At 41.3% G+C, this 27,040-nt stretch overlaps 1 protein-coding gene across 15 annotated transcripts in view; it reads left to right on the top strand.

The window, feature by feature from the left end:
* USP54 (ubiquitin specific peptidase 54) overlaps positions 1-27,040 on the top strand; it is a 131,206-nt gene that overhangs the window by 96,946 nt on the left and 7,220 nt on the right. For 11 of the 15 annotated variants that reach the window (XM_005226500.4, XM_059882676.1, XM_005226501.5 and 8 more), the window contains 9 exons: positions 462-593; positions 764-1,144; positions 1,408-1,636; positions 2,546-2,679; positions 5,423-5,590; positions 8,036-8,155; positions 9,073-9,268; positions 11,077-12,464; positions 26,755-26,873. In XM_005226500.4, the coding sequence (XP_005226557.2) occupies positions 462-593; positions 764-1,144; positions 1,408-1,636; positions 2,546-2,679; positions 5,423-5,590; positions 8,036-8,155; positions 9,073-9,268; positions 11,077-12,464; positions 26,755-26,873 (2,867 nt within the window). The remainder of the gene's footprint in view (positions 1-461; positions 594-763; positions 1,145-1,407; positions 1,637-2,545; positions 2,680-5,422; positions 5,591-8,035; positions 8,156-9,072; positions 9,269-11,076; positions 12,465-26,754; positions 26,874-27,040) is intronic. The other 4 variants (XM_059882674.1, XM_059882678.1, XM_059882675.1 and 1 more) reach the window with 3 other exon arrangements.

Here is a 27,040-nt window from a genome sequence, read left to right as displayed (position 1 = left end):
CCTAGGGCCCCCTGGGATAATACCAGATGTAACAGAAATTAGCCTTCACTTAATTTGTGTTGTTAAATAAATAGAAGGAAAACTCTGTCTTCTTTTGATGAGAATGAAAATATATTGGTACATGACATTCTTATAAAATCTTTAAAACGTTTGCTTTTTACAGACTACCAAGTGATATATCCTTCTGGGTCACCAGAAAGGATTATGAGGGAGACTGAGACTGGTCATTGCTCAGGAGACACTGTAAATTTGGAAATTCCTGATAAATACTTGAGCTTAAAGCCTTTGTCTACTGAGAGATTCCTGCTGCACTTAAATCAGATACATAGTTTTGGCCTCTGCAGCTTCTGATCCCCTAAGTTTGGTGACGCTGCCAGGAATCCCAAAGGGAGAGTAGGTTCTCAAATGGATGGAGGTCAGTCTCAGATACCAACTTACCCTCATTTCCTTGTTTTCTTCAGGACACCTGACTGATAGTGAATGTAATCAGAAACTCCCATCCAAGAAAGGGTCATTGATAGAGCGCAAGAGGAGCTCTGGCCGGGTCAGGAGGAAAGGCGATGAGTCTCAGGCCTCAGGGTACCACAGTGAAGGCAAGCCCCCTGCAGAGCTTCTCTTTCTTTCTTTCCTCTGTCTCGCTTTTGTCACACTTCAGCCTGTGGCTTCTTCTCTCTGCTCAAAGGCCTTTCTTTCTCGACTCTGGGGTCTGGGTATCCATGATGGCTTTAAACGTTTACAGTTGTTTCATTCTTTGTGTTTTTAGGAGAAACACTGAAAGAGAAGCAGGCTCCTAGGAATGCCTCCAAATCATCCAGCAGCACCAACAGGCTAAGGGATTTTAAAGAGACAGTCAGCAATATGATCCATAACAGACCATCCCTGGCTTCTCAGACCACCCTAGGACCTCCTTGTGTAGGGAAGGGAGGAGAACAGACGGACAAAAAACCTCCTCGGAGCCTGCCTTTACACTCTCGTGACTGGGAAGTAGAGAGTACCAGCAGCGAGTCAAAATCCAGTTCTTCTAGCAAATATCGTCCAACATGGAGACCCAAACGGGAGTCTCTGAATATTGACAGTATCTTTAGTAAGGACAAAAGGAAGCACAGTGGCTATACCCAGCTTAGCCCCTTTTCTGAAGATTCAGGTGAGAAGATAATTAGGGAAGAATTGAGCTTTTGAATAAAGTTGATTTTTATTTATATATGTATATATATAAAGCCTGGGTTTTCTGGTAGACTTGGCAAGTATATTTTTACCTTGAAGGGTAAAAATTTTACCCTCATGAGTGGCCTACTGTGGATGTGAGCTCAATGAATGAGTTACTAGAGGGAGGGGTTAGTTGTGTCTTGTTTTGAGGCAGATGCTAAATCTACCTCCCTTTCCACACTTGTCCTTTGATTGGTATAGCAAAAGAATTTACACCAGATGAGTCAAGCAAGCCGCCTGCTTATGACATTAGAACTGGACCAAGCCCCCAGTACAAGATCTGGGGCCCAGCACGGCCAGGCTGTCACTTTTTAGAGCAACACCCTCGCCTCATCCAGCGAATGGAATCTGGCTACGAGAGCAGTGAGAGGAACAGCAGCAGCCCTGTCAGCCTGGATGCAGCCCTGCCTGAGAGCTCAAGTGTCTGCAGGTATTGTTTGGCCTTTGAATAGCTGTATTGTTCCTCACAGAATGTAAGCCACCAAGAGGCTCTTAACTCACGCAAGTAAAGCGATGCACTGTGTTGCCCTGGTGTGGGCAAGCAAACTGTGCTCTATCAATTTCTGTGGCAACAGCACCCTCTGCTGGGGGAAGAAGCAAAGGCATTTGAGAAAGGGGAGACAACTTTTTTAAAGTGTTATATTCAAAATAACTGGCAAACTTTTAATGAAAGAATGAGTTAGTGAATTGAAACTTGTATACGATCAGAGAGAAAATCCAATTTTTGTTTATTCCTGCCTTTTATTTTACTATTTTTATTTTTAGGTTCACCAGGGAGTCTGTGTCTTATGAAGCCAATGATATTCATCATTCCATAAGATAACAATGACAGTTTAATAGTGGTCATTGCACCTTGTCCATAAAACCCATTTGCTTTATATATTTCAGATCTCCATACATTGTTTTTTTACTGAATTGCCTCAGAGACAAGTTTGCCAACAGTATAGTTGCTTTGAAAGGAGGGAATCATCTACAAGATTGATAAACTGTATCATCATACTTTCCCACTGCTCTTACCTGACCTCAGACCCTGTTCAGTTTTACACACGCAAAGATTCTATAAAAGTGTAGGAAAGAGGAAGGCAGTGTATATGAGAACATCTGTTTATTAATTCATTAAAGAAATTTTGTGCCAGACACACACAAAACGTGAATGAGGTGCGATAAGATGGGGGAACGAATGGGTGTTTAGATATTCAGAAATAGTTTAGCAGATATTTTAATGTTAGTTTGGTGCTTTGGGGTTTTGTTGTTGCTTTTGGAGGGAATTTGGTCCTATGACTATTGCTGTTTACCAGCGTTCTGATGCTTTCCCTCGCCTCTGGTTTCTGTTTTGAAGGGATCCAAGTGCTAAGAGGTCAGCAGGATTGGCCCCTTCCTGGCGTCACATCCCTAAGTCTCACAGCAGCAGCATCCTGGAGGCAGACTCTGCCGTGTCCAGGAGTGGCTGGATGAAGAACCAGCCCCTTTCAGGTAAGTGGAGGGACACTGGGTTTGGAGAGCTGGATTTCACTGCTAGTCCTGTCTGGAAAACAGCCTAACCTGAGCACATTTGAAATGAGAGGGCAGTTGCACTTTGTTTCACCAGGACGTGAACGTGAAGGCGATCGATCCGCTGTCTCTCCAGGTTTATCTTTTTCGCTGTTGTTCTGTCACAGCTCACTTGCGTGCTCCTTTCCTTCTGGTGGAAGCAAGAAGGAACAGAAACACGGTGAACAGTGTCAGGAGCACCTGCTTTCCTCAGAAGAATACGTCCTGGGGCTTTCCTCGGTGTAGAGGCATCCTCTTGGGAATGGACTTTTTATTGTTTATTTCTCTGAATTGAGATAACAAGGGGGACATGTAGACTATAGACAAAATTGGGAAATGAGCAGGTCAGAGCTACCCTTACCCCTGCCTCTCTCTCCTGCCTAGTATCCCTGCTTGGTTTTTCCTTCTTGAACGTGCCTGTGTCCCTCCTTCTCCAAAGAAGCTCTAAAGGGATGATCTGACTCTTTCACACTAGATGTATGTGACTGGAAATGCCTGAAAATGTGCTTTCTTTAAGAGAAGCTAGTATTTTCACAAGTCAAAGCTTAAAGATAAAGGAATATTGGAATTTTAGGCATCATACACCAAGCATAGAGATTTGAGGTAGTCATAGATTTTATATCCTATTTACATTCTTCTCACAACACACATATATACTTAGAGTGCATATTCAAATAAGCAAAATAAATAGATCCCTACTTAGAGCAGAAAATCGAGGTAACAACTGTATAGTCTCCCCAAGATGGAGACTTTTTGTGATTTTTGAGGGAAGATAATATGTATTCAGTATTGTTTAGTCAGCTGAGGATTTCTGGGATCCACTTGTCTAACTTAGAAATCAACCTTCTATGAAAGATGTGTTTCATCATCCCCCTTTTTTTCTGGTATGTTAGATGAATCGGGAGTCGCATGTGTGGGCAGAAGTTTAATTATGGTCTGATTTAATGAACATCTGAATATAGATTTGTGGCCAGCTCACTAGGGAGATGAGGACAGAATGCTACACGGAAAACTATAGAGATGAGACCAGGAACTTTACTGGTTTGACAGCCAGTTCTCTTAATGACCACGGAACGTTCCTAGAGGTGGCTGGAAGTGTGATATGCAGCAGAAATAAAAAGGTCTGAACTCTTTCAGGTATGAGTGACGGGCATGGACTGCTAACATCTGGCAAAGCAGAACAATGCATGTAGGGGCAGATAATCTCTGAAATTCTGGGCTAGAGTAGGTTACAGTTAGAAACCCATGGAAGAAATTTATTCTTCCTAATGAAATTATAGGTTTAGTTTATTTCCCACATTTTGTCTCATATTGACTAACATAGTTTTGAGATACCTGTGCTCTTACTTTAGCCTGTTCTCCCTTCTCTTTTAACAGCCAGTAGCTTTTCAGCACACTAAAGACTGAATCTTATGACTTCACTGATAGCCCTAATTCTAGACTAGCTGTATAGAACTCACCAACTGGATTCCTCAACTTGTAAAAGATATTTGGCAAGGAGTTAGAATAAATTCCTTATATACTACACTACACTACCATCCTCCTTGTAAACTCTATTTTTTTTATCTGGTGACTGATCACCCTTTTAAAAAATTACAGAGGTTAACACAAGTCCAACAGTTTGGTAACCTGCCCTGTGCCTCTTGAGTTTGAAGGAACCAGTGTTACCATTATGGTATATATCTTTCTACATCTCTTTCTATGCTTTGTATTCTATGTACAAGTATAATGATAAGTTTATTGTAGTTGTTGTTTAGTTGCTAAGTTGTGTCCAACTCTTTTGCGACCCCATGGACTATAGCCCACTAGGCTCCTCTGGCCATGGAATTTCCCAGGCAAGAATACTGGAGTGGATTGCCATTTCCTTCTCCAGGGGATCTTTTTGACCCAGGGATCGAACCCACGTCTCCTGCATTGGCAGGTGGCTTCTTTAGCACTGACCCACCTGGGAACCCCTAAATAAATTTATTACTACCATTTGAAAATAAATAAAAGAAAGTTATACTATAGATATTATTATGTCACTTGGCTTTTCACTTAATATATCGTGGTTATCCTTTTAGATCTATTTGATTCCATCTATGAACACTGATAAAATTCAGGTTTACTACCATGGATATTTTACAAACTCATTTGGAAGGTGGTGGAAATTAAGGGAGAGAAATTGACTTGCTTGAAACTTCCTGGTGAATCAGTGGCAGTAGAGAATGCTCCTTAATAGTTAAAAGCTTGGATTATGAATTTAAGCTATTTGACTTTAATTCAGCTTTACCATTTGCCATCTTTGTTATTTGGGGGAAGTTATTTATTGTCTTTGTGACTCAGTTTCTTCATTCTTAAAATGTGGGCAATAATAGTATCTACCTCACATATTGTTGAGAGAATTACATGAAATAATACAGGCAAAAGCGCTTGCAACTATGCCTGTCGCGTAGTAAACGCTCCACAAATGTTGCCGTGTTGTTATTTTTGTTATAAAGTGCTCAATAAACACCACTCTTATTACTATTATTCATGCCCCAGGCCTCATCCTGAATCTGATATGGCAAACACTGTCCAAATTTGCATTCCAAACTGAAGCCAAGAGTTCCAAAGAAAAAGCAGTGTGGTGACCGTGAACATAGCAGGTGCTTAGTCTTGGTTATGGGAGAGTGGCGGTTTCTCTTCTCCCTTGCTTGTATTCCAGGTGGGGAGATATCTTCCAAAACTGAACTGGATGAATTGCAGGAAGAAGTGGCCAGAAGGGCACAGGAACAGGAACTTCGAAGGAAACGAGAGAAGGAATTAGAGGCAGCTAAAGGGTTTAACCCTCATCCCAGCCGCTTCATGGACTTGGATGAACTGCAGAATCAGGGTAATTGTTGTGAGCATTAGGTTGTGGGTGATGGGGACAGAGAGAGGGGGAAGGAAAAAGGTATTTGAGCTCATAAATTCTGTCTTTTCTTTAGCAGAGTTTTATTTTATCTTAATTTAGCCATTTCAGTGAGAACTAAAGTAGGAGGCAACAAGCCAGTTGGTTAGAGACAGGCGCTGATTTGGGGCCTGTTAAAAGCTTGTAGATTGGAGATAGTATATTGTTCATGGAAAGTATTTCTGATGAGCAGCTATAGAAGGTGTAAATTAAACTACTGACAGTTCAGAAACAGCAGAAAAAGGCAATGAGTGAACCTCACTGACTGTGAGGGGAATTCTTGCTCAGCAGAAAAATGCCCTTGAGATTTCCTACCTGGAGCTTCAGGAAAGTGGATCTACCAAGGAGGTTCTAAGAACAAGAGGCTGACTGCCTTTTCATCCTCTGATGGTTCACTTTCCAATCTCACACAGTTGTCCTGGCCTTTATTTCAGCTGCTCTGGCTGCCCCAGATTAGTTACTGTTTTTTTCTTCGATTGCTTTAAGATGTCATTTTACACCAGCAGAGACTAGCCTTCAAAATAAGAGTTTAAAAAGGCTGAGGTGTCTATTTTAAATAGGCCCTGAAATCTATATCTCTGTTTGTCTATGAAATAAATTTACTGTTCAGAACCTCCAGCCAGATACAGCAGATTGTGCTAAAGCAGTGTAAAGAGCAGGAGCCTGGGCTCTTTTGGGTGGCTGCTTTCTCTTGCTCACTTCTTTCTTCTTATCAACACTCAGAGAAACTTCCTGGGCTTTTTGGGGGGCCCCTTTTCTCCTCTAATTCTACTGTCTTTTGATTCAAGGCCATTGTTGCCTTACACTTCCCAGAATATTGTATTTGTCTCCAAATTAGCTTACCTTTCCTAATTTCTTAGATATCCCTCTACTTAGATAGCTTTTTCTGATTTTTTTTCCTTAAGCTGTATCACATTGGGGTCTCAGGTTTATGTTGCTTCTGAAAGAGGGGTCTTGTCATCTTCCTCCCTTGCCCTTCTCCCCGCTCTGTCAGTTGGGTAGTACGTCAGAGTTGAGAATGGGTCCCTCTGGTTGTATTTCACTATCAGTGCTCCAGATGTTTTGGTTTAGCATCTCCTGGAAGAGCAAGGAATGGGGTGCTAAGAATTCGGGAGGATAAGAATTAAAATTTAGTACAATGATTGGCCAGCTGTAGTTTTCCTATGTCTCTGTAGAGAACATTTTTTAATTGCTGTAGCCACCACCTCTGATTATAAAGGTTGCATAGATTCAGTTGATTTCAGATATAATGAGAAAATTTCAAGCCTGTGTACCCCCTACCCCAGGAACCATAACTCTAGAGGTGGAGTAGAACCCAAATGCTACTTCCACTGTCTTCCCATTATTCTCCAAAAGTTATTAGTGAGTTAGGGAGTGAATGATAGGGGTATGGAAGAGCTTTTCTTACCATGCCCAGCTGGAGTTTAATGGAGGATGGGGATATTATGGGAGAAATAATATGATTTTTTTTTCCTTGTGAGCTTGTGAAACTCACCATTAATTCCAATCACAGATGAAGTTACATTACAGCTGACTACTGATTTATGGTTATGAGTGAGGAAAAGGCAGTGGGATACATAAACCTGAGGATTTACACTTGCAGTAGTTTGTCACTTTTTATCTGGCACTGCTCTTCGACTCCTGTACCTGCTTTGGCACATATTCACTTTTGGGGAGAAGGCAACATTTCATGGTCACTGTGTGGGAAGGTGACTCTTTTGTGGTAGGTTTGGTGAGCAAGGGCAGGATAGAAGTAAATACTTAGCTGTGCTAATGAAAGGTATGTGTGTGCAAACCAAGAACAAAGATGGTTCCACTGACTTGGTAGATGTATTGAAGTTAGGAACTGTAGAACACCTGTGCCCAAGAGGAGTACTGATTTTCCAGGTGCGGGTGGTATAGAGAGGACTACGAATTAGTACAGGAAAGAAGTGTTACACATGGCTGTCCACAGAGTCATGAAGCCACTTTGCCTTAACACAGCAGTGGAGGTCTCAGGGGAGATCTGGGGTTCTGGACACACACTGCCAAGATGTATCTTGTTACACTTTTGTGGGGAAGCAGGTCATTTCCAGGCAGAAGAACCCACCCTTCTATTATAGACAGTACTTTGTTCTTTCTTGAGGGCCATCCTAAGAGGTCTTGGAGTTGAAATATGTGGTGGGCAATGACATGCCCGTCTTTCATGGCTTTGGTAAGGTCTCAGTTAAGGCAAAGAAAAGTGGATGTCCTACAAGTTTCAGGGAATTCTTATTAGCAATGGTCAGTTGGAGTAAAGGTGTACCAGACGCTCAGCACTGAGGATTTATGTGCACCGAAGGGAAACAACAGTACATATGAAAAGTTGGAACAGGTTGTTATGAAAATGAAAAGTGCTGGCCCTTTCAGGGAGGAGTGACGGCTTTGAGAGGTCCCTGCAAGAGGCAGATTCAGTGTTTGAAGAGTCGCTGCATCTGGAGCAGAAGGGAGACTGTGCTGCCGCTTTGGCTCTCTGTAACGAAGCTATCTGTAAGTAACTCTAACCGCTATGGCTATGGCACTTTTGACTAACTTCATGATAGTAATTCACTCAGATAGGATAAAAAGAGCTTTTAGGTTTCGTTACTCTCACTCCCCAAAACTGAGGCCCTTTAGCTATCTTTTCCTTTCAGATTCCTAAATGTGCTGGGCACTGTCACTGTGGCCTGTGGATATTTACTGGAAAAATCTCAGCGGGAGTCTACAAATGAACTATCCAGCCATACCTATCTTCTAATCCCCAAATAAAGTTAGGTCTCAGAGGCGAGGTTAGTCTGCTCTTGGCGCTAGTTACTGACTAGCGTGGTGGAGCTTAGGGCAGGAAGAAATGAATAAATTGGCTGTGACTTCCTAGGCCTGTGACTTCTTACCGCATATTTGATTCTTTATGTTTCTCCCCTGCCTTCCTGGTATGCTGCACCATAGGGTTACAGCAAGGGACTAAGAATTTGTATCTGGTTCTTAAATATAACCCACAAGAAGCTGTGTTCTATAAAGACAGATGCAGGTTTGGATCTTAGTTCTGCTGTTGGCTGTCAGGAAGGGGGAGTTGGGAGCAGAGAATGGAGACCAGAATTGGACAGGTCAGTTGCAAAGGACAATGAGAGTGGTAACATCTGAGATGGAAGCACCAATTTATCTTCTTGACTCATTTTAGTTTAGCTTTCTGTTTGTTTGATTTTTAAATTTGAATTAACCTGTTTGGCCTCCATGGCTTCCATGAATGTTCCTTACAGCCAGAGGCAGCTCTGTGCCCTGGATACCATATGCATGGTCCATGCCTTGTAGTTCTGCTGCATATTTTCAGTTTTACTGCCTAACTTTGCTCATTTTTGGTTGAATTTTATTTTTTATTTTTGTTTGTATTTTTGTGTTCTGTTTCTGCTATATTTTCTTTTGCATTTTAGCTAAACTAAGACTTGCCCTGCATGGTGCCAGCTCTAGCACGCACAGCAGAGCCCTAGTCGATAAGAAGTTGCAAATCAGTATTCGAAAAGCACGGAGCCTGCAGGATCGCATGCAGCAGCAGCAATCATCTCAGCCGCCGTCGCAGCCCTCAACCTGCCTCCCCTCACAGGGAGGAGCCCTTCCTCAGCCAACAAGGTAGTGCCTGGGAACCACTGTAGTTTATGGACGCCAGGGGAGGAAGTGACCTTGGGTGCTCCATAGCCAGCTCTCATTGTCTTGGCGACTCCAGGGAGAGAGAAGAGTCCTCTGAAAAGATTTCTTCTCTCAGGTCAGATATACAAAGAAAAGCTCATCCCACTGCTGGTCCTTCTCTTAACAGTTCCTAGAAAGATACAGAAAGTAGAGCATCATAAATAGGCCACTTGTCCGTATTTCCTGTGGGTGAGTTTGTCTCTGGACTTGTGTAACAGCATGATTATTAAATTGGTACATGTTATGATCTTAGACATGGCAATCTGAGTTGCATTTCACTTTGCAGTAGAAACCATGTGATTTATTTGCGGATTTCAGTGTCTCCTGTCCCTTAAGGAAGCAGAGAAAGCAGTCTTCCTTGCTCTGACTGAACGGTTGCGAGGAGACACGAAGATTCCCTTTGTTTTACTTCCCTGTGGTCAGGAATAGGAAAAAAGTCCCCATGGTCATTAGTATAGTTCCCACATTTTAGCCCTTGAAACTGGCTGTTACTTAGAATAGATGGAATTAAGTAAGAATTAATGTTGGCTGTTAATAAGCCTGAGTAGTTTTCAGAATATAAGTGTTATAAAGGAAGCTAACATTTTTTGAATATTTGCCCAGGCAGTAAGGTAAATAAATACTTTCATGTTTTATTTTACCTATCTCGCAATAACCTTAGGAGACAGGGATTACTATTTAGCAATGGTTTATAAATAAGGAAACTCAGGCTCAGAGAGGATTAACTAAGTATGATACCCAGGATTACTCAGTTAGTAAGTGGTAGAAGCATGGAATTTCAAATCCAGGTCTTTTGGACTCCATTAGGTTTCCCTTATAAGTAATATATTCTTCACAGTGTTATAAGGGTAATAGAATTAATATATCCACAAAAGTTTATAGTATATTATCATTGAAATTTAATGCTCCTAGCTAGGATCTTCCATTTTCTTCTTTTCTCCTATTGTTTACTCTACTAGTTGAATGCTGATTTGAGAATCTGATCAGAGATATATTTGAATGTAAGCAATTGAGGGAGCTAAACTCTTTTCAGAAATCTTAAGGCCACTTGATATATGTGAGTAATTAAGGTTATATCTAAGTGCTTCTAATGAGATTTTCAGATCAGAAATATAAAACAATTAGTAAGAAACCAATTAAATGCATTTAATCCCTACTCCCACTCCCAGATCTCAAGAGAGTCACCATTTGTTACTCTGGGGAAGCGTCTCAGTGAATAAACACGATCAAATCCAGATTATAAGAATACACTTGAAATGGTTGATCTTTCTATTAATGCCAGGAGCCCAAGTCATCCTGTACTCTGTAAATATGGCCTTCTGGTTCTTTTGGCTGATCTGCCTCTCAGGACCCTAGGTATGAGTGATCTCTAGGCTTTGCTTACCTTTTCTTGTCATCTGCATGTGGGACTAGAAATTTTTGGTTTTGAATTTTTAAGTAGAGGATGATTGGAATGGGACTTTACAGGTAATGAAGAATATTGGCAAGAGCTTTGCTTACTATTACTGTGTACAACTTTGATGAGGATATTTAATAAAGAGAATTAATATTACCCATTACTTGGGTATGAGCTGACCACATGCCTTCTCTTGTGAACCTCCAATCTGTTGACTCTACTTATGCTTGTCTTTCTATTTCTTTTCACATTCCCTCTGTGAATAGCTAGAAATGGGAACCAGATGAACAGTTCTTTTTGTAAGTAATCTTGTCAATTAAGACAGCTTATGACTGGCTCTCTTTATTTATTTCAGTGAACAGCCTATCCCGCTCCAAGTATTGTTAAGCCAGGAGGCCCAACTGGAACCCTACACGAATACGGAGTTTGGGGCCAGTACTTTCATTTACTCACCTGCTTCCTGCCATGAGCCACACTCGCCATTATTCCCAGAGTCATCCGCCCTGTCTGCTCCACAGCACAATTCCCCCAGTGGGTCTGCCTCGAACCTTCTTACTTCTGTTGAGGTGGACAGTATTGACCCCTCTGTGTTCCACAGGCAGGGCTTACCTAAAACACCAGGGAGACCTGAGAAGAGTTCTCATCATGGTTGGGAATCAGAGGATGAGCTGCAAAGCTGCAGGGGTGAAAGCAGCAGCTGCGCCAGGTCCCCCCAACGAGAAGGAAGAGACACTGATCGAGAACAGCTATTCCGAGAAAAGAGGGATCCTGCTGACTCATCCCAGGTGATGCCTTGGCCACAGCCAATTGGAATAATAGCCACCTCTGAGAGAGGAGAGGCACACAGTCTAGGCTGTGGTCCTTCAAATTCAGCAGCTCAGCCTAGCCTTTCTCTGTACAGGGCCTGCCACCCCGTAAAACCTGCTCCTTCCTCATCTGTGCTTCACTCCTCTAATACTGTACAGAAAACTAACCAATGCCTCCAAACCCAAAACTTCAAAATTCCATTGACTTCAAATATGGATCGAGGCAGCGAGGAGCCCTCTATGCCAGAGTTTCCTACCACCAAGGGGCTTGTCCGCTCTTTGGCAGAGCAGTTCCAGAGGATGCACGGAGCCTCCACCAGGGATGGTACAGGTGCCCAGGATAGAAGTTTGCCAAACAGTCTAAGGAAGGACTCTCCACCTTCCGACTGTAAGCCTCCTTTCCCACAGAGTCAAGGGAAAGGCCACTGGTCTTGGGCAAAACAACAACCCTCTTTGGATGGTAGGAACAAACTGCCTTCCTGGGAAGAGCCTGCTAATCATCCTTCTCTTGCCACGAACTCTGGGCCGCCTAATGGTGAAGCTTCTAGGGGAGGACAGCCCCGGTTGGCAGAGTCAGGTATTCACCACGGGAAACCGTCTCAAGTGAGAGATGCTGGGCCTAAGGAGCTGGGCAGCAGCGTCGACTCGGGCACTTCCTTGCCTTCGGATTCTTGGGTGAATGTCACAAGGCTCTGTGATTCTCAGCTTAAACATGGGGTCCCTGGGCCAGGAATGAAGTCCTCCCCTCATGATTCCCATACCTGTGTAACCTATCCAGAAAGAAACCACATCATTTTGCATCCACATTGGAACCAGGACACAGAGCAGGAGACCTCAGAATTGGAGTCTCTCTACCAAGCCAGTCTTCAGGTTTCCCAATCTGGCTGTTCTGGATGTGGGCAGCAGGAAGTAGCCTGGAACCCGCTGAGCCAAACAGGTAAGAATGCAACCAGGGGCAGGAGGTGTGGGGGACACAGAAAAGCTGAAGGCAGGAGGATAAGATCAGAAGGGGGGATGGTGTTCTATCTAAATAATATCCTCAGCTTAGGTGGCAGCAGCAGAATTTCTGACTTTATTTATAACGACTTCATGATAAGAGCTAGACATTTTCCTGGCTAGAGAAGAGATGGGGGCAGAATCATCACTCACAGGCTAGTTCCCTCCTTCTAAAGAAAGAGACCAATGACTGTATGTCCAGGGCGGCTGCAGTATATATGCTAAGGAGTGGTTCTTGGGCCTTTGAGAGTGATTCAGCATGAGACAGGGGAGGCTGAGTGGGTAAGTCATCCTTCAATGGCTTAGGAACTGAACTGATGGCAAGATCCAGCTTGCCACAAGGATGTCCACACTGAGCCAGGTCTCCAGTGTAGCATTTCCAGATTGTACTGAACCAGTTATATCAAGACCTTCCCTCATCCATTCTGGAACTACCAGGTTTAGAATTTTCAAGGAGGTAAGCTTGTAGGGTACCTGTTTACTGACTCTTTGTGAGATTATATTGTGTGAAGAGTGAAGTCTAATGTTAAATGCAAAGCATGCACATAGTTCTATAAACTGAAGACATAAAGGATATTTATAATTTAGGATTGATGTACTTAAGAACTCCAAAGCCTGAACTATCATCCTGTCTCCATCATTAACTGTCAGTATAAATTTGGATAAGTCATTTAATATCTAAGATTTTACCTATAAGAAAATTGGTTCAGTGATTTTCTTTTAAAGATACTTTGCAACTCTTAAAATGATACGTATGATTCTGTGAAATTGATTTAGAGAAATGTATCTTCAGTTCAGGTGGTATAGATTCTTTGCATGCTGCCAACCAACATTTAATTACAGCCAAACAAGTGTTTATTCAGAATCTTCTATGTTTCCAGTAGTGTCAGAGTGGGGGTCACCACATAAATATAAGATTTGATATTAAAATATGTTTTTCTTAGGATCTTCACTCTAGACTTTGCAATAACATTTTTATGATCCTTAGATACATAGGACAGAGCAGTATGGGAAGATTCTAAAGAAAAAGGAAAAGTTGGAGTTTGCCTCAGTTAGATCCTGTCTAATGTAACAGAGAAAGAATATACAAATGTGAAGTGTTTTAAGAATAAGAAACACATATAAAAAATATACTGTGACTAAAATTGAACTAAGCAATTGAATGTCAAACATTATAGTACAAACAAAACAAAAAGTCCATATGTTAACCCAAACAGTGGGCTTCCCAGGTAGCGCTAGTGGTAAAGAACCCTCCTGCCAAGGCAGGAGATGTAAGAGACATGGGTTCAATCCCTGGGTCAGGAAGATCCCCTGGAAGAGGGCATGGCAACCCACTCCAGTATTCTTAGGTGGAGAATCTCATGAACAGAGGAGACTGGCCGGCTACAGTCTGTAGAGTTGCAAAGAGTTGGACACACTGAAGCGACTTAGCATGCACCCCAAATAGCAACAATTTTTTTTTTTTTACTATAGATACTTTTGAAAAAGACTTTGTATATATTTTCAAAAGTATCTATAGTAAAAAAAAAAAAAATTGTTGCTATTTGGGGTGCATGCTAAGTCGCTTCAGTGTGTCCAACTCTTTGCAACTCTACAGGCTGGATCATGGAAAAAGCAAGAGAGTTCCAGAAAAACATCTATTTCTGCTTTATTGACTATGCCAAAGCCTCTGACTGTGTGGATCACAATAAACTGTGGAAAGTTCTGAAAGAGATGGGAATACCAGACCACCTGACCTACCTCTTGAGAAACCTACATGCAGGTCAGGAAGCAACAGTTAGAACTGGACATGGAACAACAAACTGGTTCCAAATAGGAAAAGGAGTACATCAAGGCTGTATATCATCACCCTGCTTATTTAACTTAAATGCAGAGTACATCATGAGAAATGCTGGGCTGGAAGAAGCACAAGATGGGAATCAAGATTGCCAAGAGAAATATCAATAACCTCAGATATGCAGATGACAACACCCTTAAGGCAGAAAGTGAAGAGGAACTAAAAAGCTTCTTGATGGAAGTGAAAGAGGACAGTGAAAAAGTTGGCTTAAAGCTCAGCATTCAGAAAATGAAGATCATGGCATCTGGTCCCATCACTTCATGGGAAATAGATGAGGAAACAGTGGAAACAGTGTCAGACTTTATTTAAATCACTGCGGATGGTGATTGCAGCCATGGAATTAAAAGACACTTACTCCTTGGAAGGAAAGTTATGACCAACCTAGATGGCATATTGAAAAGCAGAGACATTACTTTGCCAACAAAGGTCCGTCTAGTCAAGGCTATGGTTTTTCCAGTAGTCATGTATGGATGTGAGAGTTGGACTGTGAAGAAAGCTGAGCACCGAAGAATTGATGCTTTTGAACTGTGGTGTTGGAGAAGACTCTTGAGAGTCCCTTGGACTGCAAGAGATCCAACCAGTCCATTCTGAAGGGGATCAGTCCTGGGATTTCTTTGGAAGGAATGATGGTAAAGCTGAAGCTCCAATACTTTGGCCACCTCACTAGAAGAGTTGACTCATTGGGAAAGACTCTGATGCTGGGAGGGATTGGGGGCAGGAGGAGAAGGGGACGACAGAGGATGAGATGGCTGGATGGCATCACTGACTCGATGGACGTGAGTCTGAGTGAACTCCAGGAGTTGGTGATGGACAGGGAGGCCTAGCGTGCTGCGATTCATGGGGTCACAAAGAGTTGGACACGAGTGAGCGACTGAACTGAACTGAACTAAACTGAAAGTAGGAAAAATTGATAATCCCACTCAGTAATTTCATGAGTTTACTTCTGGCTTTGGGTTGTGTTCCAGCCCTGGTTGATACACTTTTTTTTAAAAAATTGAAGTATGGTTGATTTACAGAGTTGTATTAGTTTTAGATATATAGTATACAGCAAAGTGATTCAGTTCATATATTAATATATATAATGTATGTATGCGTGTATATATATATATATATATGCATGCTTGCTTAGTTATGTCCAACTCTTTGTGACTCCTTGGACTATAGCCCGTCAAGCTCCCCTGTCCATGGAATTTTTCAGACAAGAATACTGGAGTGAGTTGCCATTTCCTCCTCCAGGGGATCCTCCTGACCCAGTAATGAAACCTGCTTCTCCTACACTGCAGGCTGATTCTTTACTGCTGAGCCATTGTATACATATGTACGTTAATATATATATATGTGTGTGTGTGTGTGTGTGTATTGTTTTTCATATTTTTTCCAGTATGGGCTATTACAAAATATTGACTATTACCTGTGCTATGCAATAGGTCCTTGTTTATGTATTTTCTGTATCAGTTCAGTTCAGTTCAGTTGCTGAGTCATGTCCGACTCTTCGCGACCCCATGAATCGCAGCACGCCAGGCCTCCCTGTCCATCACCAACTCCCAGAGTTCACTCAGACTCACGTCCATCGAGTCAGTGATGCCATCCAGCCATCTCATCCTCTGTCGTCCCCTTCTCCTCCTGCCCCCAATCCCTCCCAGCATCAGAGTCTTTTCCAATGAGTCAACTCTTCGCATGAGGTGGCCAAAGTACTGGAGTTTCAGCTTTAGCATCATTCCTTCCAAAGAAATCCCAGGACTGATCCCCTTCAGAATGGACTGGTTGGATCTCTTGCAGTCCAAGGGACTCTCAAGAGTCTTCTCCAACACCACAGTTCAAAACCATCAGTTCTTCGGCGCTCAGCTTTCTTCACAGTCCAACTCTCACATCCATACATGACCACTGGAAAAACCATAGCCTTGACTAGACGGACCTTTGTTGACAAAGTAATAATGTCTCTGCTTTTCAATATGCCATCTAGGTTGGTCATAACTTTCCTTCCAAGGAGTAAGTGTCTTTTAATTCCATGGCTGTAATCACCATCTGCAGTGATTTTGGAGCCCAGAAAAATAAAGTCTGACAGTGTTTCCACTGTTTCCTCATCTATTTCCCATGAAGTGATGGGACCAGGTGCCATGATCTTCGTTTTCTGAATGCTGAGCTTTAAGCCAACTTTTTCACTGTCCTCTTTCACTTTCATCAAGAGGCTTTTGAATTCCTCTTCACTTTCTGCCATAAGGGTGGTGTCATCTGCATATCTGAGGTTATTGATATTTCTCCCAGAAGTCTTGATTCCAGCTTGTGCTTCTTCCAGCCCAGCGTTTCTCATGATGTACTCTGCATTTAAGTTAAATAAGCAGGGTGATGATATACAGCCTTGACGTATTCCTTTTCCTATTTGGAACCAGTCTGTTGTTCCATGTCCAGTTCTTTTTTTTTTTTTTTTTTAATTTTTTAAAATTTTATTTTATTTTTAAACTTTACATAATTGTATTAGTTTTGCCAAATATCAAAATGAATCCGCCACAGGTATACATGTGTTCCCCATCCTGAACCCTCCTCCCTCCTCCCTCCCCATACCATCCCTCTGGGTCGTCCCAGTGCACCAGCCCCAAGCATCCAGTCCATGTCCAGTTCTAACTGTTGCTTCCTGACCTGCATATAGGTTTCTCAAGAGGCAGATCAGGTCATCTGGTATTCCCATCTCTTTCAGAACTTTCCACAGTTTATTGTGATCCACACAGTCAGAGGCTTTGGCATAGTCAATAAAGCAGAAATAGATGTTTTTCTGGAACTCTCTTGCTTTTTCGATGATCCAGCGGATGTTGGCAATTTGATCTCTGGTTCCTCTGCCTTTTCTAAAACCAGCTTGAATAGTATATATATGTTAATCCCAAACTCCCAGTTTATCCCTTCCCCTCTTTCCTCTTTGATAACCATAAGTTTGGTTTCTATGTCTGTGAGTCAATTTCCGTTTTATAAATAAGTTCATTTGTATCATCTTTTTTGATTTCACGTGTAAGTGATGTATATTTGTCTTTCTCTGATTTACTTCACTGAATATAATCTATAGGTCCAGCCATGTTGCTGCTGGTTTTGTTTTTTATGTATATATACTATATATGTATTTGTATTGTTTTTACCGAAAGTAGAATCATTGTAAAATATGGATACAGTTTAGTCCCATGATTTTCTTATATCCATAAGCATTTTCCCTTTGGAAAAAACTACTTTTAATGACTATCATATGCTTCACATCAATGTACCATAATATAGTCAACCACTCTACTTTGGTTGAATACTTCCAATTTTTTGGTAATATAGCACTGTGATAAGTATCTTTATACTTAAGAGTTTGGCCACATTTCTGATAAACTCCTTAGAATAAGCTTTTAGAAGGATAATAACTAGTTGAAAGTTGTAAACTTTAAAAAAATCTCTTGATACATACTGATAAACTCAGGAGGATTATACTTCTGAAGGCAGTATGAAAGCATACCTACCAACCTTTAATTTGTACTTGGTAGTGAAAGAAAACATTTTTAAAATCCATTTGGTGAATCAGTCCTGAAAGTAACTTGTCAAACCAAAGTACGCTGTATTTTGGTTAGTCTCTTTTCAATCGAGTCTTTCAGAACTAACATGACAAAATAAAGAAGAGATCAGTGGAATAAATTGAGAAGTAGATGAAGGAAGGCAATCGAGAAGGAAAATGCTGGTTAGGGTCCATATATGATAGAATATATTTTAGGGGAGCCCTCTTTTATTTGAAAGCATTTATTAAGCACCAAATTACCTCCAGATTTATATCTATAGTTGATAAGTAACACTGTAAGTTTAAAGTATACAGTGTGATGGTTGATACATGTATATGTTGCAAAGTGGTTACCACAATAAAGATAGTGAACAAAACCATCACCATACCTAATTACTGTTGTGTGTGTGTGTGTGGTGACAATATTTAATTAAGATCTACCATCTTAGCAACTTTCAGGTATATAATAACACAACATAGTTAACTATAGTCACCATGCTATCCATTAGGATTCTCAGAACTTATTCATCTTATAATTGGAAATGTGTACCCTTTGACCAGTATCTCTATATTTCCCCTAACCCCTAGCTCTTGGCAACTATCATTGTATTCTGTTTCTATGAGTTTAATTCTTATAAGACCCCCACATCTAAGTGTGATTGTATGTTTTTTGTCTTTCTCTGACTTACTACTTTAAAAAAAGCTTTATTGATATATAATTTACATAGTGGACAGCTCACCTATTTAAAGTATACAGTTCAATGGTTTTTTAGTATATTCATAGTCATCCACCCTTCACCACAATCAGTTTTAAAGTGTTTTTCAGTACCCTAAAAAGGTGTCAGTAAACCTCTAATCTGTCTAGTCAAGGTTATGGTTTTTCCAGTGGTCATGTATGAATGTGAGAGTTGGACTGTGAAGAAAGCTGAACGCCAAAGAATTGATGCTTTTGAACTGTGGTGTTGGAGAAGACTCTTGAGGGTCCCTTGGACTGCAAGGAGATCCAACCAGTCCATCCTAAAGGAGATCAGTCCTGGGTGTTTATTGGAAGGACTGATGCTGAAGCTAAAACTCCAATACTTAGGCCACCTGATGCAAAAAACAGATTTATTAGAAAAGACCCTGATGCTGGGAAAGATTGAAGGCAGGAGGAAGAGGGGATGACAGAGGATGAGATGGTTGGATAACATAACCAACTCAATGGACATGAGTTTCAGCAAGCCCTGGGAGATTGTGAAGGACAGGAAAGCCTGGTGTGCTGCAGTCCATGGGGTTGCAAAGAGTCGGACACCACTGAGCGACTGAAAAACAACAATAAAGTATTATGATCACCCCCTTTGTACTTATCACTAACTTCCATGGTGATTATCTTGGCCAATTATCAACATGTGGCTTATTTTGATTTAGCAGCCCTCTTCCCCTTTCCCTTCCCCACTGGAATTTTTTTTTTTTTTCCTTCTTTTTTTTGCCTATGCTGGGTCTTTGTTGCTGCAGGGGCTTTTCTTTAGTTGCAGTGCCCAGGTTTCTCATTGTGGTAACTACTCTTGTTACAGCGTGTGAGCTATAGGGTGAGCAGGGTTCAGTGGTTGCGGGTCCCAGGCTCTAGGGCACAGGCTCAATTGTTGTGGTGCACGGGGTTAGTTGCTCCGTAGTATGTGGGATCTTCCTGGATCAGAGAGTGAATCTGTGTCCCCTGCAATGGCAGACGAATTCTTCACCACCGAGCCACCAGGGAAGCCCCCCTTTAAAAGCAGAACTATGATACTATTATACCTAAAAAATTAACAATAATTTCTTAATATAATATAGTAGAAATTATATAATATAGTAACTAGCCAGTATTCATTTTTTTTCTAGTTTTCCCACAAATGTCTTTTCACAGTTGTTCAGTCTCTAAGTTCTGTCTGACTCTTTGCAACCAATGCACTGCAGAATGCCAGGCTTCCCTGTCCTTCACTATCTCCCAGAGTTTACTCAAACCCATGTTCAGTAATGGTGATGCCATCCAACCATCTCATCCTCTGTCGTCCCCTTCTCCTGCCTTCAATCTTTCCCAGCATCAAGGTCTTTTCTAATGAGTCTGCTCTTCACATCAGGTGGCCAAAGTATTGAAGCTTCAGCTCCAGCATCAGTCCTTCCAATGAACATTCAGGACTGATCTCCTTTAGGATTGACTGGTTTAGTCTCCTTGCTATCCAAGGGACTCTCAAGAGTGTTCTCCGACACCACAATTTGAAAGCATCAATTCTTTGGTGCTCAGCCTTCTTTATGGTCCAACTCTCACATCCATATATGACTAATGGAAAAGCCATAGCTTTGACTAGACAGACCTTTGTCTGCAAAGTGATGTCTCTGCTTTTTAATACACTCTCTAGGTTTGTCATAGCTTTCCTTCCAAGGACCTAATGTCTTTTAATTTTGTGGCTGCAGTCACCATCTCCAGTGGTTTTGGAGCCCAAGAGAATAAAATCTATCACTGTTTTCACTTTTTCCCCATCTGTTTGCCATTAAGTGATGGAACCAGATGCCATGATCTTAGTTTTCTGAATGTTGAGTTTTTTTTTAATATAAATTTATTTATTTTAATTGGAGGCTAATTACTTTACAATGTTGTATTAGTTTTGCCATACATCAACATAAATCTGCCACAGGTGTACACATGTTCCCCATCCTGAACCCGCCTCCCTCCTCCCTCCCCATACCATCCCTCTGGGTCATCCCATGCACCAGCCCCAAGCATCCTGTATCATGCGTTGAACCTAGATTGGTGATTCGTTTCATATATGATAATATACATGTTTCAATGCCATTCTCCCAAATCATCCCACCCTCTCCCTCTCCCACAGAGTCCAAAAGACTGTTCTATACATCTGTGTCTCTTTTGCTGTCTCGCATACAGGATTATCATTACCAACTTTCTAAATTCCATATATATGTGTTAGTATACCGTATTGGTGTTTTTCTTTCTGGCTTACTTCACTCTGTATAGTAGGCTCCAGTTTCATCCACCTCATTATAACGGATTTGAACTGATTCAAATGTATTCTTTTTAATGGCTGCGTAATAGTCCATTGTATATATATACCACAGCTTTCTTATCCATTTGTCTGCTGATGGACATCTAGGTTGCTTCCATGTCCTGGCTATTGTAAACAGTGCTGTGATGAACATTGGGGTACACATGTCTCTTTCAATTCTGGTTTCCTCGGTCTGTATGCCCAGCAGTGAGATTGCTGGGTCATAAGGCAGTTCTATTTCCAGTTTTTTAAGGAATCTCCACACTGTTCTCCATAGTGGCTGTACTTGTTTGCATTCCCAGCAATAGTGTAAGAGGGTTCCCTTTTCTCCACACCCTCTCCAGCATTTATTGCTTATAGACTTTTGGATCGCACCCATTCTGACTGGCGTGAAATGGTACCTCATTGTGGTTTTGATTTGCATTTCTCTGATAATGAGTGATGTTGAGCATCTTTTCATGTGTGTGTTAGCCATCTGTATGTCTTTTTTGGAGATATGTCTGTTTAGTTCTTTGGCCCATTTTTTGATTGGGTCATTTATTTTTCTGCAGGAGTTGCCTGTATATTTTTGAGATTAGTTGTTTGTCAGTTGCTTCATTTGCTATTATTTTCTCCCATTCTGAAGGCTGTCTTTTCACCTTGCTTATAGTTTCCTTTGTTGTGCAGAAGGTTTTAATTTTTTTAAATTTAAATTTATTTATTTTAATTAAAAGCTAATTAGTTTACAATACTGTATTGATTTTGCCATACTGAATGTTGAGTTTTAAGCCAGCTTTTCCACTCTTCTTTCAACCTCATCAAGAAGCTCTCAGTTCCTCTTCACTTTCTGCCATTAAAGTGGTATCATCGGCGTATCTGAGGTTGTTGGTATTTCTCCCAGCAATCTTGATTCCAGCCTGTGATTCATCCAGCTTGGCATTTCACATGAGGTACTCTGCATATAAGTTATAATAAGCAGGGTGACAATATACAGCCTTGATGTACTCCTTTCCCAATTTTGAGTCAGTCGGTTGTTCCATGTCCGGTTCTAACTGTTGCTTCTTGACCCACACACAGGTTTCTCAGGAGAGAAGTAACATGTTCTGGTATTTACACCTCTTTAAGAATTTTCCATAGTCTGTTGTGATCTACACGGTTAAAAGGCTTTAGTGTAGTCAATGAAGCAGATTTTCTTTTGAAATTCCCTTGCTTTTTCTATGATCCAACAGATGTTGACAATTTGATCTCTGGTTCCTCTGCCTTTTCTAAATCCAGCTTGTACATCCGGAAGTTCTTAGTTCACAAGCTACTGAAGCCTAGCTTGAAGGATTTTGAGTGTTACCTTTCCAGCATGTGAAATGAGCATGATTGTATGGTAGTTTGAACAATCTTTGGCTTTGCCCTTCTTTGGAACTGGGATGAAAACTGACCTTTTCCAGTCCTGTAGCCACTGCTGAGTTTACCAAATTTGCTGACATATTGAGTATTGCACTTTAACAGAATCATCTTTTAGCATTTTAAATAGCTCAACTGGAATTCTGTCACCTCCTCTAGCTTTGTTCATAGTAATGCTTCCTAAGGCCCACTTGACTTCACACTCCAGAATGTCTGGCTCTAGGTAAGTAACCACACTATCGTGGTTATCCGGGTCATTAAGACTTCTTTTGTATGGTTCTTCTGTGTATTCTTGCTAGCTCTTCTTAATCTCTTCTGCTTCTTTTAGGTCCTTGCCATTCTGTCCTTTATTTTGCCCATCTTTGCATGAAATGTTCCCTTGGTATCTCCAGTTTTCTGGAGAAGATCTGTAGTCTTTTCCATTCTATTGTTTTCCTCTATTTCTTTGCACTGTTCTTTTAAGAAGTCCTTCTTATCTCTCCTTGCTGTTCTCTGGAACTCTGCCTTCAGTTGGGTATATCTTTCCCTTTCTCCCTTGCCTTTCGCTGCTCGTTTCTCAGCTATTTGTAAAGCCTCCTCAGACAACCACTTAGCCTTCTTGAATTTCTTTTTATTTAGGATGATTTTGGTCACTGCCTCCTATACAGTGTTATGAACCTCCGTCCATAGTTCTTCAGGCACTCTGTCTGCTAGATCTAAGCCCTCGAATCTGTTTATCACCTCTACTTTATAACCATAAGGGATTTGCTTTAGGTCATACCTGAATGGCCTAGTGGTTTTCCCTAGTTTGTTCAGGTTAAGTCTGAATTTTGCAGTAAGGAGCTTGTGATGTGAGGCACAGTCAACTCCAGGTCTTATTTTTGCTGACTATATAGAGCTTCTCCATCTATAGCTGCAAAGAATTACAATCAATCTGATTTTGATATTGACCATCTGGTGATATCCATGTGTAGAGTCATCTCTTGTATTGTTGGAAGAGTGTTTGTTATGACCAATGCTTCTCCTGACAGAACTCTGTTAGCCTTTGGCCTGGTTCATTTTGTATTCCATGGCCAAACTTGCCTGGTCTTCCAGGTATCGTTTGACTTCCTACTTTTGCATTCCAATCCCCTGTGATGTAAAGGACATCCTTTTGGTGTTAGTGCTAGAAGGTCTTGTAGGTCTTGACAGAACTGTTCAACTTCACCTTCTTCGGCATTAGTGGTTGGGCATAGACTTTGATTACTATGATGTTGAATGATATGCCTTGAAATGAACTGAGATCATTCTGTCGTTTTTGAGATTGCACCCAAGAACTGCTTTTTGGTCTCTTTTGTTGACTATGAGGGCTACTCCATTTCTTCTAAGGGATTCTTGCTCACAATAGTAGATACAATGGTCATCTGAATTAAATTTGTCCATTCCTTTCCATTTTAGTTCACTGATTTCTAAGATGTCGATGTTTACTCTTGCTATCTCCTGCTTGACCACATCCAGTTTACCTTGATTCATGGACCTAATAGTCCAGGTTCTTTTGCAATATTGTTCTTGACAGCATTAGACTTTACAACTTTTCACTACCAGACACACCCACAACTGAGTGTCATTCCGGCTTTGGCCCAGCCTCTTCATTCTTTCTGGAGCTTTCTCTCTGCTCCTTCCCAGTACCTTATTGGACACCTTCTGACCTGGAAGGCTCATCTTCCGGTTTCATAATCTTTTTGCCTTCTCATGCCGTTCGTGGGGTTCTAGAGGCAAGAATCGGAGAAGGCTATGGCAACCCACTCCAGTACTCTTCCCAGAAAATCCCATGGACGGAGAAGGCTGGTAGGCTCCAGTCCATGGGGTCGCGAAGAGTCAGACACGACTGAGTGACTTCACTTTTCACTTTCATGCATTGGAGAAGGAAATGGCAACCCACTCCAGTGTTCTTGCCTGGAGAATCCCAGGGATGGCAGAGCCTGGTGGGCTGCTGTCTGTGGGGTCGCACAGAGTCTGACACGACTGAAGCGACTTAGCAGCAGCAGCAGCAGCAACAGAGGCAAGAATACTGGAGTGGTTTGCCATTGCCTCCTCCTGTGGACCACGTTTTATCAGAACTCTCCACTATGACCTGTCCGTCTTGGGTCGCCCTGCACAGCATGGCTCATAGCTTCATTGTGTTATTACGCAGGCCCCTTCACTATGACAAGGCTGTGATCCATGAAGGGGCACCTTAATTCTGCTTTCTATCAAAGCCAGAAGTGCCCTCAACAGTACCCCTTACGGAGGCCACCTTCACCTCTGTTTAAATGTCTTTAAAGGAATCAGTGTTTAGTCTCTTCAGGAGATTCCAGTGGCTACCTCGTTCGCTAGATGGGAATCATTTGATTAGAGCAATTCCAAATTCTAGATTCTTAGATTGCCAGGCTCATGGAGAAGTTCCTATTAAGGTCACTTGGTTGAAAAATGAAGCAAAAGTGTCTGCGAATAAGCGGATCCAGGTTCTGTCCAACAGTTCTTTATATATCAGTGAAGCAGAAGGCAAGTAAGGAGTTCAGTCTGATGAAGGATTTTATCAGGGCTTGGCCATGAATAACATGGAGCCGTTCTTAGTCAAAAAGCTCACCTTGCCTTATCAGTGTGCTCCTGGGCTTCCCAGGTGGCTCAGTGGTAAAGAATCCGCCTGCCAGTGCAAGAGACACAGGAGACAGGGGTTTGATCCCTGGGTTGGGAAGATCTCCTAGAGGAGGAAATGACAACCCCCTCCAGTATTCTTGACCGGAGAATCCCATGGATAGAGGAGCCTGGTGGGCTACAATCCGTGGGGACACAGAGAGTCGTACACGACTGAGCAACTGAGCAAACTCTAACCATTACAACTATAATTCTTAAATCTGGCTGCCCATCACAGTCACTGAAGAAATGGCTTAAAAAAAAAAAAAAAAAAGAGGAATAGTTTCATATAAATGGGATCATAACATGCCTGATGTTTTTATTATAGAAAATTTCTCTTTCCTTTCCTTAAATCAGTCCCTACTGTTTACCCCTGCCCTCAGCCTTCTCAGACAATAATCTACTGTGCATATATCTGTATTTTTCTGTTCATGTAATCCTATGCAGATGTATATATATATATATCATGTCTTTTTGTTGGGGATTATTTTACAGATTTCTTTTAACTCAATACTTGAAAATATTTGAAAATTCCTCTAAGTCATCTAGTTTAATTAAATTCTTTTTTTTTTTTTTTTTTTAGTGGCTGAACAGTATTTGATATTGAGGATACTATAAAGTATTTAGCCATTCTGCTGTGGATAGGCATTACTTTATTTCTAGTTATTAGTCAAACAATGCCACAATAAACTGATATTTTTGCTTCTTATTCTCAAGAGGGTAAGAGGGTAAATCTATTTTCAATCTTAATGGTTATCTCTAGATTGCTTATTAGGAAGACTATAATATTTCACATTTCCTCTAACAATGTTTAAGGCTATTCTCCCACATTCTTTATGGAAATCTCTTAAAAATAAATATTCCCAGGCTCTAACCAGAAAGATTCTGATTTAGTATGTCCGTGGAGAGATACACAAAGCTGTATTTTCAAAAAGTTCTAGATGAATCAGAGGTAGTATTGGAACCACTGCATTTAAGCACAAGAAAATATTAAAAATAATTGGCCTTTTAGCTTAGTATCAGCAATATCATGCTTTAGCTAGGTATACATATTAGAATCAAAATATCAAATCAAGATGTGAATTGGCAATAGACATATATATCAAATGTAGGTCAAGGGTGTGTGCGCTTTCAGAAGGCTTAATTAGTTGTATTGGAGCAAGCCCCTTGGGAGTCACATATCCAGTTTGGAGCAGCTCATCTCTTTACAGTCTCACAAGATTTTTAGGAAGAGATAAACATTTAGAATTTGTTTAGAATGTAAGTGATTAGAGAGATGCTAATGAGGAAATAAAAGACCACACTACACATATAAAATGTTGAAGAGCTCCTGCTCATAGTATATAATTGGAAGTGAACATCCAAAGACTTGAGTTTTAATCCTGGTTAAACTACTTACTACTTGTCAGACTCTGGAACTTATTTTCCTGTTTTGTAAAATGAGATGGTTTAATATATGATTACTATGATAATTTCCTAACTAGACTGGAGACAACATTTCCCTTGTCATCGCAGATGCTCTAGAGAATTACTGTGTCAGGTAATTTCCTCTATATCTATTATAAGTCTTGGACCCAAATCTGACAGCAGCAAAGCTGATTATATTTACTATTTAGCTATGTGTCCACAGAGCCCCTTCTCTAGGGCCTGTATTTGAGATCCCTATGGCCTATGGGAAGCTATCCATATTCTGAAACTCCTGTTTCTACATTCTAGGAATCCATCCTCCATTGAATTCAGAGATGAATATTTGTTATTTAATGAAGCAAAAACTCCAGAGTTTTGTGTTGCAGGCTGAGTGCAGACTCTGGGAGAAGAGATGGGTTCAACTTATGTTTGTTTTCCTCCTCAGGCTCTGCAGATGGTGTAGGGAGGAGGTTGCACTCAGCCCCTGGCCTTGGTCTCTCAAAGACCCCAACAGCAGAAATGGAGCACAGTCTCCATGAAGCCAACTCAGTGTCTGCTTCTCAGGTAGCCACCTCAGGTTCTAGAGTTCTGGGCATGGGGTGGTGTGTTGGGAAAGAATTACGGGGAGATATGAGTGGCGGGGTTGGTGATAAGGCAGGGCATAGGAATGTGGGGCTATTAGAAGAGAACATGATCTATGATTGGGCTTCTTTTGAGTGAGAGGAGGTTGC

This window comes from Bos taurus, chromosome 28 (genome assembly GCF_002263795.3).
Source record: "Bos taurus isolate L1 Dominette 01449 registration number 42190680 breed Hereford chromosome 28, ARS-UCD2.0, whole genome shotgun sequence".
NCBI lineage: Eukaryota > Metazoa > Chordata > Mammalia > Artiodactyla > Bovidae > Bos > Bos taurus.
The sequence above is the reverse complement of the archived record's forward strand: the minus strand, read 5'-3'. Positions and strand labels throughout refer to the sequence as shown.